Raw genomic sequence first — 21,931 nt, forward strand, 5'->3', positions numbered from 1 at the left:
AGTCCCTGATCATATGTAGACCATCACAGTGAAAGCAACTTATAGGCCCACTCTTTCTCTTGTCCCAAGGTTTCTTACCATTGCCATTCCTAGCGAGCCTTTCTTTATCTCCCCCACTATTACTCTTTTGATTGAATCTGGGCTTAGAAGAATTCGCATTGTCTTTCTTCCCACCAAATTCAGCAAGCGATTCTGCCAAAGACATCGCCTTGGTAAGCTCTTGGGCTCCTTGGCGTTGCAACTCTTGCTTTGCCCACGGTTTCAACCCATCCATGAAGGAAAAGAAGGCTTCTTTCTCACCCATATCTGAGATTTGAAGCATAAGTTCGCTAAATTCCTGCACATACTCTCTCACAGTGCCTTGTTGCGTAAGCCGGTGCAACTTTGCCCGAGCCTCATCCTCGGCATACTCTGGGTAAAACTGTGCTTTAAACTCACGTCGAAACTCCTCCCAAGTTCCAATTTCAGTCCCACCATGACTCACATCGGTGGACCTACGACGCCACCACAACAAAGCAACGTCAGTGAGATACATAGCAGCAGTAGTTACCTTAGTGGCATCCTCCGTAATGCCTTTGGCACGAAAGTATTGCTCGATTCCCCAAAGGAAGTTGTCCACATCTCTAGCAGACCTTGTTCCCTTGAACTCCTTTGGCTTGGGAACATCAACACTGGGCTTGGGTGCTACAGCAGCTAACCCTCCATTGCCCAAAGCAACCTTGTAGATTGTGAGTTCACCCTTGAGCTCCGCAATCTCCTCTTTCAAGGCTGTTACCATAGCCTCAATGGCATCATCTCTGCCATTCAGTTTTTCAACATTATCCAACACATACTCTTTGAGTTGCTCCTGCATGGACTGCAACCCACCATGGAGCCTATCATCGACATCATTCATCCTCTCCTTGATGTCTCCCATGGAATCCTCGAAAGCGATGACTCGATCCTCCAAAGCTGACAGTATGTCTCTCGATCGACTAGCTTTCCTAGCCCTCCCACGGGTCTCCATTCCCTCAACATTCTCAGCAGCTTCTTTGGACATCTTTCAGTGGTACTTATAAACCTGGCTCTGATACCAACTGTTACGGACTTAGAGTTTTCTCACGGATCCGTGCGGCCTTAGGCAGTTTCTTTGCTAAAAAATGCCTAAGTCACCCTAACTTGCAGTAATAAAGGATTCAATAGTAAAAACGCCTAAGTCAGCTTAACTCGCAACAATAAAGGATTCAACAGAATTCCCTTAAGGTTTCCACGAAGAACAGCAGAAGAACGAAGTAAGAACGAGCCTTGAAATATGAACAAAAACAAGAACACTTGAGAGAAAAGTTTGAGTGAATACTCTCAAAATTCTTATTAACAACTGAATGCTTTACAATGAGCAGAGAGTCCTCTATTTATAGTTGAGGCTCTCCAAAATCAACGGTCTAAATCAAAATACATCAATGGCTACAATTAAAAGCTATTACAATATCAAATCTCTAAGATTACATAATCGTATCTTCTAAAGATTTCATTTAATATCTAGGATCACATATCTCAAAAGATCACCTTCCATATTTGCCAAGCATATCTTCAAAAGATCACTTTCCTTATTTGCCAAGCTCCGGAGATGGGCTTTTAATTCCTCCAGGCAATGGACCAGTCTAGTTGGGCCAAATGACCTCCCTCGAATGCGATGGATCGCACGAATCCATCATGGTTGCGAGATCCCATGCGCAACCCATGACACTAGTGGCTTTAATTTGCTCTAAGAGAATCGAAAATGAATCAATCCTTTTAACTTCTTCTTCTTCCTCTTCATCATCGAAAATCGACTTTATTTCCAAAAAAAAGTTTTGGGTTGATTTTGGAGTTCCAATCAATATCATCGATATAGATATCTGTTGCATTACTTGGCAACTTTATTTGTGCAAGGAAAACGGTGATAATATTCCCAGAATCTCTGTTTGGCTTCTTGGAAAGCTTTTAAACCAGCTGAATCATACCATTCGAATACTTTATCTGTTTTGAACAAATTATTCTTTGATTCAACAAATCATTTCCATGGTATTGCACCCACTTTTATGCAGATTTTTTTTCCCATGCAGGTAATGGTTCCCATGAATTACCGTTATCATTTAGTTTGGGACGAAAAGATTTCGGACTGTAGTACCTTTCTGGGCGATTATGATATCTTCTTTGATAGTGTGACATGATTTCTTGTAATCCAAACAAATAAATAAATTAAAATAGCTAATGATATGAATTTATAGTGAGGAGACTTGTTGGGTTTATATAATATTATTAGAGTCGGCAGTGACTCAATCCTTTTCCTTGATGGAAAAGGAATTCTAATTTCAATTTGACTATATATGATTTCTATTTTCTAAATATTTGTATAATAAAATTATTAAAAAAATAACTACATCTGTATGGATTCGCTTCCCTCTAATTGATACGTTACATCCCTAGCTTCTCTAGAATCCTCATTGACTATTTGATCTCTTCACCCATTGGTGTTCCCCCAAGAATGTTTTTTCTCGTTTTCTCCTCCTAATTCATCTCTACGATCATCACCTCCTAGCTTACCGTTTTCAACTTTCTTCCCTTAAAGCGAGCTAAGTTCACATTTACTTTACTTCCATATATACAGAACCCATTAAGTTTACTAATTGCCCTCTTATCATCCACAATGCATGCAAATCTTACTAAACCAAAACGTAGACCTTTTCGACGCCTCTTCTTAGGAATAAACGCGTCAACCACTTTGCCATGGAACTCAGAGATTTTCCATGGTCCCTTCCAATGAAAACAAGAAGGATGATTAGAAACATAAACTGAAATCACCATTTTCTCCAAGGATTTAGCCTAGTAATAGTTAACAGTAACTCCACGGATCTGATTAAAAGCACAAGTTAAGTGAATTACCAAGAATAATGTTCTTCAATACTATTCCAAATTCAATTTTGGAACTTCTGTTATCATAGCTTTCAACTGTTTGAAACTCTGATGGCATTATTCAATTGCACATAACTAACATTTTCTGTAGCAACTTCGTCATGGTAGAGCTATCATCGACAAGCCTGAACAAATCATCTGTAGTATATATACAATAAATCCTAGAAAACAACACACTTCTATATTATTTCCCAAAGATTCCCTAATTCACATTTATCAGGAGTTCATTTGAAATAACTCAAATATCTTCTGCTGTTAATAAAAGGTTTAGAAAACTTATTTCTAGAAATAATAATATTTATTGATCTTCACAAATAATTATTTCTCTCGTAATATCTGTAACACTGTTTTTCCAATACTAATCGTGTTCAATTTTTTTTCTTCACATGAATTGAGTATCTTTAATTATATAGCAACAACCCTGATAAGATACAGCTAGAAACTTTTGTCTATTAAATATATAAAGTGACTATGCAATTGATAATCATATACAATGATCAACATTTGACTAAACTTTGCAACCTATACAAGTTTTTGTGGGATTTCGACAAAATATAAACAAAAACCCCAAGAAGACACTTAAAACATTTACTCATCCATGGCAACTGGCTGAAAAAATCTGGATTGTCGTCTAGCTCATAATCATATACAAGGTCAATACCAAATTCTAGCACAGATAAATCTGAAAGAACCCGAAGAGTAATATGATCACCAGCTTCTAATTCATCACCCCTAAAGTTCCAACAAGTCGTCCAGTATAAGGTATTCTTAGTTTCAGGAATTCCCATGAAATGTTTGGAGTAGGTCCACTTTGTACCTTTGGTCTCGTTCACAATTTCAAGGCATGGTAAAAATCCATATGTTTTATCATTCTTGGCAGAAAAAATGATAATCGAATTTAAGAAGTAACTTATCTTTCGACTAGAGTTTGGGGGCACTGATATTGAAACCTCAGTCTTGCCAGCTTGATGGCCAAAGTAATGACCATCGTAATCAAATGGCAATGGATCAAATGTTGTAATTATACCGTAATCATATAATACCTGTAGCATTGGGTTAGAGAATGAGTTATTAAAAAGTATATAGCATATAAATAATTTTAAAAACTTGGAACTTGTAAAGGGAACCTGTGGGGAAGCAACCACTTTTGCTTCTTCTATATAACTGCAAAGTTGCACTTTAGCATTTCCAAAAGATTCCAAACTGCGCAAGCGTTTAGTTAGGTCCATCTTGATATTTCTTGTGGAAACTTCATCTCCTAAAATATGTACAATAATGTGTTATTTATCAATTTTAGTGATTATTAACATAATATACTTATTAGAAAGTAATAATATTGACTTAAATGGAGTGATAATTAAAACTTTTATCAGACACCCATTTAATACGAATTCAAATCGTGCCCCATCCTTATATTCAATATTGTATCAAAAAAAATATCAAAGATATCAAACTACAGTAAAATATATTATAAGACTTGCAAGAAATAATCAATTATACACATTATATCTTTATTTTTTATTTTTATATAAAATATAAACTTTAAAACTATTAAATATGTTAATCAAAACACCACTGTTATAATTTTATCCATTATTTTAGTTTCCACTTCTATTAGTACTATTGGATTAATCATTTATCAAACAATTAACTTATTTTCATTAGACCCCAATTGCAGCATAACTTTATAATTATCATTTTATTATTAAGCTAAATTGTCACATTTCTTGATAATAGTTTTATTGTATTAGAAAGTCTTTTAGAGAAACATTCATCATTTCTTGAACATTTGTTATTCACATATAAAATGAAACAATAAAATAAATATAATAGGATGTATTTACTAAAATATAATTATTTGAAGTCTACTCATACCTGTAGAAAAGTGCGAAAGGCCATATTCATATCTAATGTTGTGTTCTGTTTCATAAGTAACGCCAAATTTTCTTATGCTGAGACGAATAGGCACTACCATGCAACTCACAAGGTCACCACCTTCAAACTGACAGTCCGTTACTGGCCAATGAATCAACCACAACATTGTGTTATCGTTAGTCTCAGGAATTCCAATGAAACTTGAGCGATATCTCTGCATGATCATTTTGGTCTCATTGAAAATGTGGGCACTCGGTAGAAGGTCCAACATTTGGTCACTAGCTAAAGAGAAAACAACGCATAAGCTGAACCGATGGATCTTTTCATCTGGATGAGATGGTGTTGGCAAAAAAAAAGAGATTCGATGCTCGTGAGTGCGATGCTTAAACCCAATCGGAACTTCACTTCCTACAACAAATGTGCTTGTTAGACCACATTCTTGCAAGACCTGATCCAAAAAAAAACAAGTTAGATGATTAAGTAGTATAAGAGAAAAAATAGATTTAAAATTTAAGTTGGAGAACTATTGGACCTGTGGGGTAGCTAGCATTATGCTGTCTGTTAGGTAGCTATAAAGTTGCAGTCGATTTCTGTTAATGGAATCTACGTTGAATAATCTTCTAATCTCTTCTGCTTCAAAGTTTTCAATTGGTTCCAACTTGAATAGATCTTCAACCTCAGTCAATTTTTCACATCCAAAAATATCACATCGTGTGCAAAAAAAGAAGAATGGAAGAATTATCCCAGGTCCTTGAAATGGAGGATTGTCTTCAAAAATAAACTTGCACTGGAAACCATTGAGCAAGACCGGAAGCTTTGGAATCATTTCGAGTTCAGTGCAAGAAGTCAATAGAAGTTCATCAAGTTTTGTAAGGTTTTTTAAGCTTTCGGGTAGGTAATGAATTGGGTTTCTACTTAAATTTAAGGATTTCAAGGAAGCCAAGTTACAAAGATCATTGGGCATGACATCATTAGATAATTTGCATCTTTCAAGGCTTAACTTTACCAAAAAGCCCGGTAGAGATGCCCAAGAGAAACCCAATCCTTTGCTTCTTTTCTGTAAGAGCCACTGCAACCCCAATCTTGATTGATATATGGCAGTTTCATCTAAATTAAGCACCTTCAATGATTCCATATTATGCAACTCCCTAGGAACATCATCAAGTCTTGAACAACCAGATAAGATAAGCTCTTCAAGTGATATTAATGAACCAATTGTCCTTGGAAGTTTCCTAAGACTTATGCAATCTTTAAGGTTCAAGAAAGTAAGCATATTTAGCTCACCAATGGATTGATCAACTTCCACCAAATTTATGCAATCTTTGAGCATCAACTTCTCAAGGCTAGGGAGTCCTGAAAAGCTTGGGGTTTTAAGAAGGCTATGTGAATGGTTGAGATTAAGGATCTTTAAATTTGGGAGGCACTGCAAAAAAAGAAAACCCTTCGTTTATATATTATTGTTTCACACACACACAAAAAGAAGGAAAATTAGTGTATACCATACCTCTGTATCCTTCCGAACTTGTTTAAGTTTACTGTTGCGCATGTCGAGAACAACTAGTTCATTGATATCAAAATCCACCGGAAAAGATTGCATACAAAACCCATGCCAACGTAACCATCTTAATCTTTTGGGAAAGTCTTTGAAGTCTCCTTTAAGTCTTACATAATCCAGTTGAAGCAGTTTAAGTCTCTTCATCTTTGCAAATGCTTGAGTTTCCATATCAACATCATTTGACATGAGAAACTGACTTTTGGAATGCTTTGGAAAATGTAGAGTTGTATTTGTCCTTTTAGCCATGTCTTCTAGCAATCCTTTTAGGTCAAGTGTGAGGCACTTAACTGTTCTGGAACCCTGCATCAGAAAAACTTTTTTAAAAAATAAAAAGAAATTTGATAAAAAAAAGTAGTTTACATGCACACAAGAAAAAAGTTGAGTAAATGATGTTTCTTACAATTTTTTCTCTTATTACATCAAACGCGTTCTTATGCCACAATCTGCTTCGTTTCCCAATATCAGAAGATTCTTGACGAATAATTTCTCGTCCCATATCTCTAATCATTTGGTGCATCATTAGCTTGTTTTTTTCATTAATGATTAAGAGAGACCTACCTACTAGATTTTCAATTCCAATTGTTGTATAGTAATCACAACCATCTAGAATTGTAGTCGTGTAATCTCTATCCTTCTCAATGAATAAACAAACTATGTCGAGGAATAAATTTTTGTCATGATCGTCTTCCAAAGAATCATAGCTTATTCTTAGAATCTCCTGAATTTTTCTGTCAGGGATTTCTTCCAATTTCTCCAATGCACTTTTCCAAGAACTCACACTTTTGCTAGATAATGAAGAGCCCAAAACTTGAAGAGCTAACGGAAGCCCACCACAGTGTTTCACTAAACTTCTTGCATATGCCATTGAACTTTCAGGCACAGAGTTATGACCAAAAGCATACCAATTAAAAAGTTGCAGCGATTCACTTGAAGCTAATTCTTTTACTTCAAATAGCTTGCTTAAGCCTCCACAATTAGTTGATGCTTCCAACTCAAACATTTGGCTTATAAAATGTGCATTCAATAGGCATCGGTTTCTACTAGTTATGATGATTTTACTTCCCGGATGAAAAGGAATTTGAGTTCCCATTAATTTTCTTATTTTTTCCAATTCATCAACATCATCAAGAACAAGAAGAACTCTTCTACAACATACAATTTCTTTGATCTTGTTAATTCCATTATCTATATTGTATATTTTATGTGATTTTCCTTTAAGGATATCTGAAATAAGTTGTCTTTGCAAACGAACTAAGCCATTGCAATCTTGACTTGTTTCTCTAACATGAGCAAGGAAACTAAAACTTTCAAACCTCGGGATGTTTTGATTGTAAACAACTTTGGCAATGGTTGTCTTCCCAATGCCTCCAATGCCACAAATAGTTGCAATGCCAACTTTATTTACTCCATCTTGTTCTAACCATTGATTAATTTGTGTCACGAGAGAATCTATTCCAACTAAATAAGGAGGGACATACAAAGAAATAAGATGAAGTTTATTTTGAACTTCTTTAACAATATCTTGAATGAATTGTGATTCATGCCTGCAAATTTAAAAAATACAACTCAATGGTAAAATCTTGGAAATTAAGTAAAGGTTACTAATGTATTTTCTCTTTTCTTGAATATATTTTGATTGTTTTTATGAGATTATATGTTCAAGTAAAAAAAAGAAACTAATGCAACATTTCAACATATATGATAGAATTATTACATTCAAAATCAAATCAAATCAAATAAAACAACAAAAAATTAATGAAATTCATTCAAGAAACAACCTATACTCAAAATTTCAACTTTCTCTTTGTGAAAGTTTAATAAATTCATGTTATTTACATGAATTTATATATTTATTTTTTACTCATTGTAGTATTTTGAATATGTGTAGACCTATTACACGAATAATTTGGATATAATTGTTGCAAATATACTACTGCAAAATAGAATTGTTACAAGAGACCAAACTGAATTTAAATAAAATAAGAATTACTGTGTCGTGGAAGAACCAGTGCATTAGAGGCAAATTTGCCCTAATCAGTATAATCGTGTAGTGGACGTTACCCCCCAACACAATACTCCAATATTCGTACACCCGAATAAAGAAGGTGGAACACAATTGACATTACTCTTCCCGGAAAAAAAAGGTTCAACTCCCAAGAAAGATTAAAAGGGTCACAAAGAGTCCCGCTTAAAACCTAATCTCTTAGACAGAATTTCCCTCTCGTGTAATTTTGTAGATCACTAGAATTTAGAGAACATAGAGAAGTTCTTTTTCTCTTGTTGTGTTAGGTGGGAGAATGACCTCCTATTTATACTATTTTTTGATGGACAAAATGGTAAAATAATAGTTTTAGTTTCCAAAAATAGCAAATAATTTTTCTAATTGAAAATATTCTAAAAATATTTTTTGCAATAGTCAGAGGAGTTTCCGCAATTCAAAATATTCTTTTGCATTACCAACAATGACATCTTAGAAAACCACAAATAGTGTTATTAAATTCAAGAGGCTATTTCTTTTTGTTTTCAACTCGTCAAATCCAAGTTGTTCATGTGATAGGTGCAAACATATTTAAAATTTGATCTATGTGTTTTAAAAACATCCCACATCAGATTCGAGCTAACATTTAATGCTTAAGCTGATGACTTGTTTGATAGAAAGACCTTATTGATACAATACTGTTGCGGAAAGGATCGATTCGTGAACTCCGATATGACTACAAGTAAATTGACCGGAACGAAAAAATAAAGTGAACACAAGGATTTACGTGGTTCGGCTTTAATGCCTACGTCCACGGGCAGAGGCGAAAAGAAATTTCACTATAACAAGATGAAGATTACAAGTGTTTTACACTCAAGACACAACCCGAGAACCTCACAACTCTCAACCCCTATAGAAAACCCGAAAGCTAAAATCCTAGCTTTCAAAGAACAAGCTTTGCTCTCTCTTGGTTTGGGATGATGAATATGGCTAATGAACCTCTCTATTTATAAGAGAGTTCAAGGACATAATTGTCCAAAACTTTGGCAAAGATTTGTGGTTGAAAATGGACACCAACAACCATCCACTAATCCACTACCACCAACAACCCACTACCAACAACAACAATCCACTACCAATTTTAAGCCATTTCTTAACAAATCTCCACCTTGGCTTGAAATTTACCAAGCTGAACATCATAGTGAATTCCTCGAACTGGATCACCTCTTCCAAACGCCTCTCTGGCGCTAATCAATCCCGAATACCTATCAAGTCCAAGCAATGCTTGAACTTATATGCAGGGATCACCTTAGTTAACATATCTGCAGGATTCTTCTCGGTAGCAACCTTGCTGATAACAATGTCACCTTGCGTAACATGTTCCCGAACAAAATGATATCTGACATCAATGTGTTTGGTCCGTTCATGAAACATCTGATTTTTAGTCAGATGTATGGCACTCTGGCTATCGCAAAATACAACAGTGAAATCCTGTTGTAAACCCAAACTGCTTACTAGACCTTTCATCCACAATGCTTCTTTCACTGCTTCTGCTAACGCCATATATTCCGCCTCAGTCGTAGATAAGGCTACGGTAGACTGTAACACAGCTTTCCAACTAATGGCTCCTCCAGAATAAGTGAAAACATAACCCGTCAGAGATCTTCTTTTGTCCAGATCTCCAGCATAATCAGAGTCCACATAGCCCGTGACACTGCTAGTGCAGTCACTCTGATCATATACCAAGCATAAATCTGCAGAACCTCTCAAGTACCTGAGAATCCATTTCACGGCCTGCCAGTGTTCCTTGCCAGGACAACTCATGTATCTGCTGACCACACTAACTGCATGTGAAATGTCTGGACGAGTGCAAACCATTGCATACATCACGCTTCCAACTGCACTCGAGTATGGAATGTGAGACATTTGCTGCTTTTCTTCATCAGATTGTGGTGACAACTCTGCAGAGAGTTTGAAATGTGGTGCCAACGGAGTACTCACAGTTTTCGCTTTATCCATGCCGAAGCGTTGAAGAACCTTTTCAATGTAGTTCTTCTGCGACACACGAAGCTTGCCCGCCTTGCGATCTCTGTGAATATCCATGCCCAAAATTTTCTTGGCAGCACCCAGATCCTTCATCTCGAACTCACCACTCAACTGCGACTTTAACTTGTTGATTTCCGACATGTTTTTGGAAGCAATTAACATGTCATCAACATACAGCAACAAATAAATGTGCGAACCATCTGAGAGCTTCCGATGATAGACACAAGCATCATAGTCACATCTTGTGTAACCATGCTGAATCATGAAGCTATCAAACCGCTTGTACCACTGCCTTGGGGATTGTTTCAATCCATATAAAGACTTCTTTAATAGACAGACATGGTCTTCTTTACCAGGAACTGTAAAACCCTCTGGTTGACGCATGTAGATTGTTTCCTCGAGCTCACCATGCAAGAACGCCGTTTTTACGTCAAGCTGCTCAAGTTCTAGATCAGACTTGGCCACCATGGCAAGTAATACACGAATGGAAGAATGCTTTACGACTGGGGAGAAAACTTCATTGTAGTCAATCCCCTCTTTCTGAGTGAAGCCTTTAGCAACCAATCGTGCCTTGAATCTAGTTGCTTCAACCCCTAGGATGCCTTCCTTTTTCTTGAAGACCCATTTGCAACCAACTATCTTCTGGTTACTTGGCGGCTTAACCAACTCCCAAGTATGGTTCTTGTGAAGAGATTCTATCTCCTCACTCATAGCAATTGCCCACTGTGCCGACTCATCACACGTGACAGCCTCATTATAACTGGAAGGTTCTATACCAATGGACTCCGCCACACTGAGCGCGAAAGACACCAGATTAGCGTAACGCGGATTTGGTTTGATTTGTCTCTTCGTTCTTCCAGTGGCAATGCTATATGGTTTTTCTTGAGGTGACTCATCTTCATCGGAATCTTGCACCTCAACTTGATCATCCTGGACTGAAGTACCTTCCGTAGGAATTGGAGCGTCCACCTGACACTCCACCTGCTTCTCAACACCGTGATCTCCCATTCTATCTGACTCCTCCTTTTCCCGGGAATTTGTGGTGGATCGAAGCATGGATGACTCATCAAAAGTACATCTCTGCTGATGATGAACTTGGACGAAACCGGATCAGGACACCACAACCTGTATCCTTTCACCCCTTGGCCGTATCCAAGAAATATGCATTTCTTCGCCCTCGGTTTGAGTTTTCCCTCATTTACATGAGCATACGCAGGGCAGCCAAACACTCTTAAACCAGAGTAATCAGCAGGAGAACCAGACCATACTTCCTCAGGAGTCTTCAGCTCAATAGCTGTTGACGGAGATCTGTTAACCAAATAACAAGCAGTATTAACAGCTTCAGCCCAAAATTCTTCACCGAGCCCAGCATTTGATCGCATGCAACGAGCTCGCTCCAAGAGAGTTCTATTCATGCGTTCTGCAACTCCATTTTGTTGTGGTGTTCGACGAACAGTGCGGTGTCTCACTATTCCTTCATTTTTGCAGAACTCATTGAATTCACCTGAGCAAAACTCCAAGCCATTATCCGTCCGGAATCGCTTGATCTTCTTTCCTGTTTGATTTTCGATCAAAGCTTTAAATTGCTTGAAGTTGATGAGAACCTCATACTTGCTCTTCAGAAAATACACCCAAACCTTTCTCGAGTAATCATCGATAAAGGTAAGCAGATATCTGTAACCACCTTTAGAAATTGTCGGAGAAGGCCCCCAAAGGTCAGAATGGAAGTAATCCACTGTGCCTTTTGTCTTGTGAATCCCAGTGCTGAACTTTACCCGAGTCTGCTTACCGAAGACGCAGTGCTCACAGAAATTCAACTTTCCTGTACACTGCCCAGACAATAATCCTCGTTTGCTTAGCACCGATAAGCCTCTCTCGCTCATATGCCCGAGCCGCATATGCCATAACTTCGTGGTGTCAGAATCTAGATCATCTGATGATGACACTCCCGCAACACCTGTAACCGAGGAACCATCGAGGAAGTAAAGGCCCCGCTCCAAATTACCACGTATCACAGTCAAAGCACCCGAGAATACCTTGAGAACTCCACCTTCAGCAGAGTACCGAAAGCCTTTCTTGTCCAACGTACTCAAAGAGATCAAATTTTTCTTCATTTCTGGAATGTGCCGAACATCAGTTAGAGTTCTAACAATACCGTCAAACATCTTTATACGAACTGTGCCAATCCCCATGACTTGACATGCGTGGTCATTTCCCATTAGTACTGAACCAGAATGCTTCTCGTATGTTGAGAATGCATCTTTCGAAGTACTTATATGAAATGTAGCTCCCGTATCAAGAATCCATCTCCCACCAGCGTAAGAGTCGGATACTGCAAGAACGATCTCGGCATCACTTGAAGAATCTGCATCAGCTACATTCGCACGATCATTTTGTTGCTCCTGTGATTCTGATTTCTCCTTCCTTTTCGGACAATCTACCTTCATGTGCCCGTACTTCTTACAGTAGTAGCACTGTATTCTCTTCTTGGACTGCGATCTAGGATGGCTTTTACTTGAACTTCCACCCTTTGCCTTGGATCTTCCTCGAGCAACCAAGCCTTCGCCTTCATTGTTTTCGACCACCTTACCAGTGATTTTCTTCCTCAACTCACTGGAACTTAAGGCATTTTTCACCTCCTCTAGAGTCAGGTCATCACGACCGTACATCATTGTATCAACAAAATTCTCATACGAGGGAGGCAAAGAACACAAAACAATTATTGCTTGGTCCTCATCATCGATTTTGTTATCGATATTATTCAAATCCATGATAATGGAATTGAATTTATCCAGGTGCTGGGAAACAGGTGTACCTTCCTCCATCTTCAGGGCATAGAGTCTTTGCTTGAGGTAGAGCCGGTTCGTCAATGACTTCGTCATGTACTTGCTCTCTAACCGGAGCCACAAACCGGACGCGGTTTTCTCATCCGCTACTTCTCGTAGCACTTCATCTCCTAGACATAGCAGAATAGCACTATGTGCTCTTTCTAGCATGTCATCCTTTTGCTCTTCCGAAAGCGTGCTTGGTAATTTATCTTTACCAGACAATGCTTTTAGCAATCCTTGTTGAACCAGCACTGCCCGCATCTTGATGCGCCATAAACTGAAACTATTTTTCCCGGTAAATTTCTCGACATCATACTTAGTCGATGAAACACTTGTAGCCATAATTTGGAACCTTTGAATGAATGATAATATTTTCTTCCTGATGTGAAAGATCAGACAAAGCTGCAGTCACAGGGCAATTCAGAAAATATTATCACTCCTTCAACTACGCTCTGGTACCAATTTGTTGCGGAAAGGATCGATTCGTGAACTCCGATATGACTACAAGTAAATTGACCGGAACGAAAAAATAAAGTGAACACAAGGATTTACGTGGTTCGGCTTAATGCCTACGTCCACGGGCAGAGGCGAAAAGAAATTTCACTATAACAAGATGAAGATTACAAGTGTTTTACACTCAAGACACAACCCGAGAACCTCACAACTCTCAACCCCTATAGAAAACCCGAAAGCTAAAATCCTAGCTTTCAAAGAACAAGCTTTGCTCTCTCTTGGTTTGGGATGATGAATATGGCTAATGAACCTCTCTATTTATAAGAGAGTTCAAGGACATAATTGTCCAAAACTTTGGCAAAGATTTGTGGTTGAAAATGGACACCAACAACCATCCACTAATCCACTACCACCAACAACCCACTACCAACAACAACAATCCACTACCAATTTTAAGCCATTTCTTAACAAATACTAATATTTTAATGACTCAATTAAAACATGTTAATGTTTCTGAGTTATAATTAACCCTTTAAAATGGATTGAAGTAACCATTTTAATTTCCAAACGCTACCTAACAATATTTTCTATTAATTTTCTTTCTACTCTATCTATCAAGTCTTAATGAAAAGGATTGAAGTAACCATATGGAACTTGATTATGTGTATAACGTACCTGTCTTGTAGAACCATGCCTCCTATATCCGCAACTTCTTTTAAAGCATTCCTCCATCTTTGTACCATGGACTCGAAGTTTTGTTCATGTTGGGTAAATGCTTCTGCATAACTTCCCGTCTGGTTCTTGACTTGACTCGGATCCACATCATAGAAAACTGGCAAAACTATATGTTTAGCGGATTTCTTGTGCTCCAATATCATTACAAGTTCGTTAAGACACCATGTGGATGCAGCATAATTCTTTGAGAAAACAACGATCGAAATTTTGGAGTGGTGTAGTATTGCTTTTTCAATTTCATCTTTTATGTTATTCCCTCTCTCGATTTCCTCATCATCTCTAAATGTTTGAATTCCTAAGTGCACCAAAGCTGTGTAAAGATGATCCGTGAAACTTTTGCGCGTATCTTCACCTCTAAAACTCAAGAATACATGATAAGTACATCGCGAGATTTCTGACATTGCCATTGAAGAAGAAAATGAAGTCGTCCTGTATTTTTTTTTATGTAATAACAAGGTTCCAGCATATATATATATATGAATGGCAAAGCAGATATTATTAGCAGTCAAGTGGCAGTTCCCAATCCATGGTGGGCCAATCCTTCCACCAGTTCATACAACTGCCCGAAGAAATTCATGTCGTCCATGTTGTTTTTTTCCAAATCTACCAACTTGGGTTACGTATTCTATATTATTAATTTTGCTTGACAAATACAAGCTATTGATTAACTTGATTTGTTCGTGCTATCTAAAGTAAATAAATTTTTAAAAATTAAAAAATAATAAAAATTCACGTATATTGCACGTTAAAGTAAATTGAAAATGAGAATTGAGAGGGACATAAGAGAAGGAGAATAATTCCGAAGTATTTGGTGTGGAAAATAGTGGCACTAGAAAACGCGTTTCATTTCGGAGTCATGCTTACGGTCCATTTGGTGCTCAACATTTTTATTAAAAATATTATTTGAATTGAGTTTTTCAACAGAGGTAGTAATAAGGAAGAAATATATTATCAGACCTTAAATTAGCAATTAAAGAGGATGGGATAAGGGTAAGGTTGAGTAATTGATCCAAAATTTCATGCTGAGGGCAACTAGCACAAAATTGTTTAAATATTTTCCAATACTCATTAAGGATCTTCATATCCTTTTTGTGGTATGGCATTGATTTCTTTCCTAATTGAAGCACCAAGTGAAGAAAAAGAAAATTCAACGAATATTCTTACCATATCTATTTTCCAATACTCATTAAGGATCTTCATATACTTTTCATTTTGGAGTCGTGCTTACGTTCCAAGACTTTAGACCAGTAGCAATTAAAGAGGGGCCTCAACAAAATTATGGCCCCAATTGTTTCACCTAACACAATAAATTCGTGGACTAACCAATTCCAGTGCAATAAAAGTAGTGAAGAGGATGGGATAAGGCTAAGGTTTACATTGTTGGTAATGCAAAGTGGAATCCCTCGTTACAGCCTTCAAATTTTTTGGTTCACAATATTTTAGGAAGAACTCGATTCAAATAATATTTTTTAATTATTTTTCTTAATAATATCATTTTTAAAATTTAGATTTATATTTTTTAAAAAGTATAATATATCTTATCATTATGTCTAACACTTACTAATTATTCAAATAATAATGTTAACAAAAAGGTTGAGCACCAAATGGTTTGGTAAGTACTAACAAGCTCATGGTCTAAAGTCTAGATGGAGTAACACTATTATCCAAAACATAGTGAAACAAATTAATTCTTTCTCCGACGTTTGTTATATAGAACTCTACAACCTAGTGCTACTAATTATCAATTTTGTTGTTGTGACTCCATAACTAAAATTTAGCTGATCCCTTCATTCAAGAGTGTAATTCGAATAGGATCATGTCTCTTTTATGGTGGAACACTAATTCATTTTATTACACGGACATATTCATGAAAATTCTCCTAAAATATCGAATAAATATCAGTTAGGTGTTCTGATTTAAATATTTAGTTTTTAAGAGAATATGTTCTTACCTCATTATGCCTTCTTGAAGATTTATGTCAAATCTAAACTGATGTGAGTTGGTAGCCATATTTTTATTTTTAAAGATTTTAGTCCCTCTATTTTTTGAGATTTCAAAACTCAAATCCAATTGTTAACACTATTAATTTTTTTTGTTAAATTCGAGTTAATTACAACATTATTTTTGTAATTACGTGGTTACCAAATAATTTTTTTATTTTAAAATGCCACCCTAACACATTTACCAAAAAAAATTAAAATGTTAACCATCGGAAAGTAAAGAGACTAAATTTCTGGAAATGAAAGTACGTGTTCTAAACTCCAAAATTTTTAAAAGTACAAGAACTTATGGCATATTTTAACCTTTTAACTTCTGGGTCGAGCTACTCATCCAATCCCCACTCGAGATTTGGGAGGATTTAGACAAAATTATCAAGCTCGAAAAATGGACTTGGACAAAAAATTAGTCCGATTAAAATACGATTCGGGCTCGGGCATAAAAATTCAAGGCCCGAGCCATTTACTAATTTTCTAATATATTATATTATGTTATTTTTATAAATTATATAATTTATTTCAAAAAATAAATCTATAGTAATACATATGATACTATAATGTAAACATTAAAAAATATTAAGATGTCTATATAAAATGTTAAGAAATTTGGGAAAAATTTCAATTCAATCAGGCACAAAAACAATTTGTGGGTCAATTAATTTAACATCTCTATTCAAATCGACAATGGCAAAACCTAATAGAGGCCCAGGGGGCCATGGCACCCCCAAGGATTAAAATTTTTGCAATTTAGCCCTTTGTATATATACTATGGCCCTCCCAAACATATAAGTAGCCCCCCAAGGTTTAAGATTTTGGCAATTTTTCAAAAATACTGCTTCTTTTGGATCGATTATCATGTTGGAATAGTGCTTCTTTTGAGTCAATTCTTTATATGTTTAAATCGATTGTCAAGTTGGAACACTACTTCTTTTGAATCGATTGTGTATATGATTAAATTGATTGTTATGTTGGAATACTGCTTCTTTTTAATTGATTGTGTATATGATTAAATCGATTGTTATGTTGGAATACTACTTCTTTTGAATCGATGATTTATATGTTTAAATCGATTGTTACATAACACATCTAATTAATTTGTTCTTTGCTTCTTTGACTGTTGCGTAGCATTTCCTTTTATTCTCTACTTCTTTGATTGTTGGTTGTTTTAAATCGCTTCTTTTCCTAAAATGATAAGGGACCAAATGAATTTATGTTGGAGTTTGAATCGATTCTTTGCTTATTTCAATTGATTGTTTGTTGTTTTGAATTAATTCATTATTGTTTGAATTGATTCAAACTCCTACATAAATTCACTGCTGATATTCATTTGGTCCCTTTCAATATTGACTTACACAGGTGTATGTAAGTTATTTTTCCCTCAAACCTCCTGTTGTACGTGTGAAGCAAGCAAAGGTATATTTACGGTTGTTCTTACTCTAGAAGAGAAATGATTCCTCATACTTTATACAGTGTATTTACATATTTGCCCTCACCCGAATATTAAGGGAATCTCCCTTTACTTTTGACACGTTCAATAGAAAGTTTAAGGGAAAAGAACTAATTTACACCGGTGTATATAAGTATCGATAACTCATTGATACCAAATGTTTAGATTAAATCGAGAAATCATTATATAGTATTTTCCTATACTATGTGTTATGTTTATTAATAAAACATTTTTTTTAATTTAAATGATATACTAAAAACTGCTCATCCACACAATCATTGATATGTTGATTTAGGATCCAAACTTGAATCATATATTCTTACGTAGTGAAACTAAAAAGGGCCTCGTCGCCATTCTCCATCTATTCCTATATATTCATCTGTTCGGAAGAAACCGAACTTAACAAAACACCATGAAAGCATAATTGATATTTTTTCACTTTTAAGAAATATAAGTTGTTAATAATATCAATCCCAATAATATAATATATCAACAATCAAACCACATCAACGACCATATCACAAGTAAAAAGATAAAATCAATTCATTAGGAAGGGTCTTCCACCTCATTATCTGCATGATTTTCATACGAATCCAGTTGTAAAGTAATGGTGTTGAACACTTTGAATCGATTCATTATTGTTTGAATCGATTCAAACTCCAACATAAATTTACTGGTGATATTCATTTGGTACTTTATCAATACTTGCACAACATTTGTCCCTTATCAATACTTGCACAAAAATAACTTGTGAGTACTGCTTTTTTCGAATAGATTATTTATATGTTTAAATTGATTATCGTGTTAGAATATTGCTTCTTTTAAATCGATTGTTATGGTGGCATATATTGGTCACTACGGATCAATATATTGGTCAACTCTTGATTTAATTGATCGACTAATCATATTTAATCAGATTTAAATAACTATGTCAAATATATACATATTTCTACAATAATATGTTAGTATAAAAATATTTAATCAATTTGAGTTATGAAATTGTCGTCTAACAATAGTTTTGGGTATCTTATAAACTCAAAATTTTCAAATTATGCTATAACCGTTTGCTGGTGTCCATTTGTGATTTATTCTTGGTACAAGTTCTTTTTGGAGTTATACCATATATTATATAATTTAAAATATTCTTAAAAAATAGATTGAAGTAAATTAAGCCTAAATTTTAAATGTTTAAGTCAAAGCTTAATTGATAGTTTAAATGAGATTATTCTTTTTTTTAAACCCATTTTTTTAATTTTATCAAACCGCCTCTAAAAAATATATAAAAGATGGTTGTTAGCCTTTTCCTATATATGAGCAACAATCTTTGGGCAGAGTATAAAAGATAGTTTTTATAAAAACATTTTACAGAAGAATTAAGGTATCTGATTTTACAGTAGTGACTAATCTTTTCATTGCGACTGCTTTTTAAAAGGTAATATGTAAAAAATAAAGTTCAATAAAATGGTAATACATAATTTACTTATAATTATGGTATGTTTAGTTTGTTAGAGTGAAATAGAATTGTAATTGAATGGAATAAATATGATAATTTGGTTGGGTAGAATGAATGAGCTGGTAATCATATTTTTGTATCTTCATTAAAAAAATGATAGTAAAAATCATCTGAAAATAAGATGAAATTCAAAGTACAACACCAAGTCTTCATCAAGCAGTGTACATGTCCAAATTACTATATTGATTAATAATAATATTGAATAAATAACCTTCAAGATTCAATCCTTTAAGTTTTCTTTCTCCTTTATTTACTTCAATTTTATATATGATATTTAGACTTATTAATGGGTTGAATTATTGATCCAAATTTAAAAAATTGTTAAAATTTTGAAGGAGTTTTGGTAAAAATATTAAACTCTAAAAATAGGACTGGACAAAAAAATAAAGCTTTTTTAAAATATAAGTTGAACTCATATATGAACATTCAAGTATGAACTAGGTCCGGCCCATTTTTAAAATTTGTAATTTTTATATTATATTATTTTTATATATTATGTAATATATAATACAAAAATTAAATCTGTAGTAATATATAATATCATAAACATTAAAAAAACATTAAGATGAATATATAAATAAAAGTTTAATAAATAAAATTATTAAATTATTAAATAGTATTAAAAATAATATAAATAATTTAAAAAAATAATAATAAGGGTGGATTTAAAATGGATTTGGGCTAACTATTTACGAGTATGGATGGGCTTAAACAAACTTTAGGTACATATTTCAGACTAGATTTGGTTTCTTGACAACCAGAATATGCGTTAACATCATGCTTAATTCTAACCCAAACTCAACTCGATGCATAGGAGAAAATAATTAAACTTCAAACGATATTAGCGAAATATGATTAATTTTTAGATATTCTGTAAGTTTAATACTCTCTCTAAATCGATTCTTTAATCAATTTCCAATTCAACCAGTTTGAACAATCGATGGTCCAGACAACCTTGATTATATGAATTTCAAGCTGTTGAAGTTACAACTGATATTAAAATAAATCGGAACCTTCTCGGTCTCACCAAACTTACTCTAAACCAAGAGCATAAAAAATAAAAAAAAATCCTCTAAACCATGCAATGTCAGCAAGCATAAGCTCTGTTAGTGAAACATTGAGTAGAAACTATAGATGACAAGAAGTGGGAACCCTCACCTTGTCAGAGATCATGGGAACTATTGAACCCTTATAATTAGAATAATAAGTTCCACTGAAAATAACGATATAGAAATGCATACCATGAACATGCAGTTCATAATATTCTTTGAAGTTTTAGACTCTTTACAATAACCAGAAAATTCAAACACAAACACAGTCTGTATCTTCAGTTCATAAACATCCAATAAACCATTGGGATTTAAATACAAAACCATCACACAAACACATATTGTCTGTATCTTCAGTTCATAAACATCCCAATAAACCATTGACATTCAAACACAACCATTGATGCATACTGGCAGTTTCTTCAGTTCATAAACATCCCAATAAACCATTGAGATTGTATTTCAAAGAAGCAAATTACTCAACCCGTGGCTTTTTCGGCAATCTGGCTAGCTTAAGTTGGTTTTCTGTTAACTCAGCTTCGTCCTGATCCAGCTTCAGTTTCTTCTCTTTTAAATCAGCTTCGTCCTGATCCAGCTTCAGTTTCTTCTCTTTTAAGTCAGCTTCATCCTTCTCCAGCTTCAGTCTGTCTTTTCTAATATTAGCTTTCTGTTGAAAAAAAAGGCTGCTGCTAAAAAAACAGAACAAAGAACTGCAACGGAAGCAATGGGAATTTAGAGAAATTGATAACAGTGATGCCAAAACACTTTATTCCATGAAGAGTTTAAATACTGAAATAGCTAACAACTTAGAGATATATTAGGACTCTAATAGAATCTTGATACATCTCCTAAATAAAAGGAACACTACTGGAATTAAAAACAGACTTACAACAGACTTTGACTGACTCAACGTCTAAATTTTTCAATCAGTAAATAACTTCTACATTACCCATTAACACTCCCCCTTAAGGTAGAAACTCTCCAACACCCAACAATTCTCTCAAATAAATGAACTTCTTCGGTGGAAGTGGCTTTGTGAACAAATCAGCAACTTGTTCTTCAGTGCAACAGTGCTCCAACTTGATATCTCCCTTTGCAACCAGCTCTCTTATGAAATGATGACGTGTTTCAATGTGTCTTGTTCTACTGTGATAAACAGGGTTTTTTGTCATTGCAATTGTTGACTGATTATCACAATAGATGGTAGTTGCCTCCACTTGTGTTTGCTTTAAATCACCAAGAATTCTTCGTATCCAGACAGCTTGACACGCAGCAGCAGTAACAGCCATATATTCAGCCTCCGACGATGATAACGCAGTTGCTGGTTGCTTCTTTGAGCTCCACGAAACAGCTCCGCTACCCATAGTAAAAACGTAACCAGTTGTACTCTTGCGATCTTCAATGCAACCACCCAAATCACTATCTGAAAAACCATACAGTCTTTGATTGTTAGAGAATTTATACCATATTCCAAATGAGCTTGTCCCCTTCAAATAGCGCAAGATTCGCTTGGCAGCTCCA

The 21,931-nt window shown here is 35.1% G+C and overlaps 1 protein-coding gene across 1 annotated transcript; it reads right to left on the minus strand.

Moving 5' to 3' along the window:
- Positions 1–3,231: 3,231 nt before the first annotated feature.
- LOC107932321 (disease resistance protein RPV1) lies at positions 3,232–14,840 on the minus strand. The gene is made up of 7 exons (XM_041090573.1): positions 14,345–14,840; positions 6,765–7,908; positions 6,314–6,664; positions 5,342–6,232; positions 4,810–5,257; positions 4,062–4,192; positions 3,232–3,977 (listed from the first exon to the last, which is right to left on the minus strand). The coding sequence occupies exons 1-7, from the start codon at positions 14,809–14,811 to the stop codon at positions 3,432–3,434; spliced, it is 3,978 nt and encodes a 1,325-aa protein (XP_040946507.1). The 5' UTR covers positions 14,812–14,840; the 3' UTR covers positions 3,232–3,431.
- Positions 14,841–21,931: the final 7,091 nt, after the last annotated feature.

This window comes from Gossypium hirsutum, chromosome D03, assembly GCF_007990345.1.
Source record: "Gossypium hirsutum isolate 1008001.06 chromosome D03, Gossypium_hirsutum_v2.1, whole genome shotgun sequence".
Lineage (NCBI taxonomy): Eukaryota > Viridiplantae > Streptophyta > Magnoliopsida > Malvales > Malvaceae > Gossypium > Gossypium hirsutum.

What these genes read in the sequence shown, in the direction of transcription:
- LOC107932321 (XM_041090573.1), bottom strand. Translation starts at nt 14,811, where the DNA reads ATGGCAATGTCAGAAATCTCGCGATGTACTTATCATGTATTCTTGAGT. An exon ending in GGCATGGTTCTACAAGACAG is followed by an intron (nt 7,909 to 14,344) that starts GTACGTTATACA and finishes TTAAATTTGCAG; the next exon opens with GCATGAATCACAATTCATTC. An exon ending in AAGTGGTTGCTTCCCCACAG is followed by an intron (nt 3,978 to 4,061) that starts GTTCCCTTTACA and finishes CCAATGCTACAG; the next exon opens with GTATTATATGATTACGGTAT.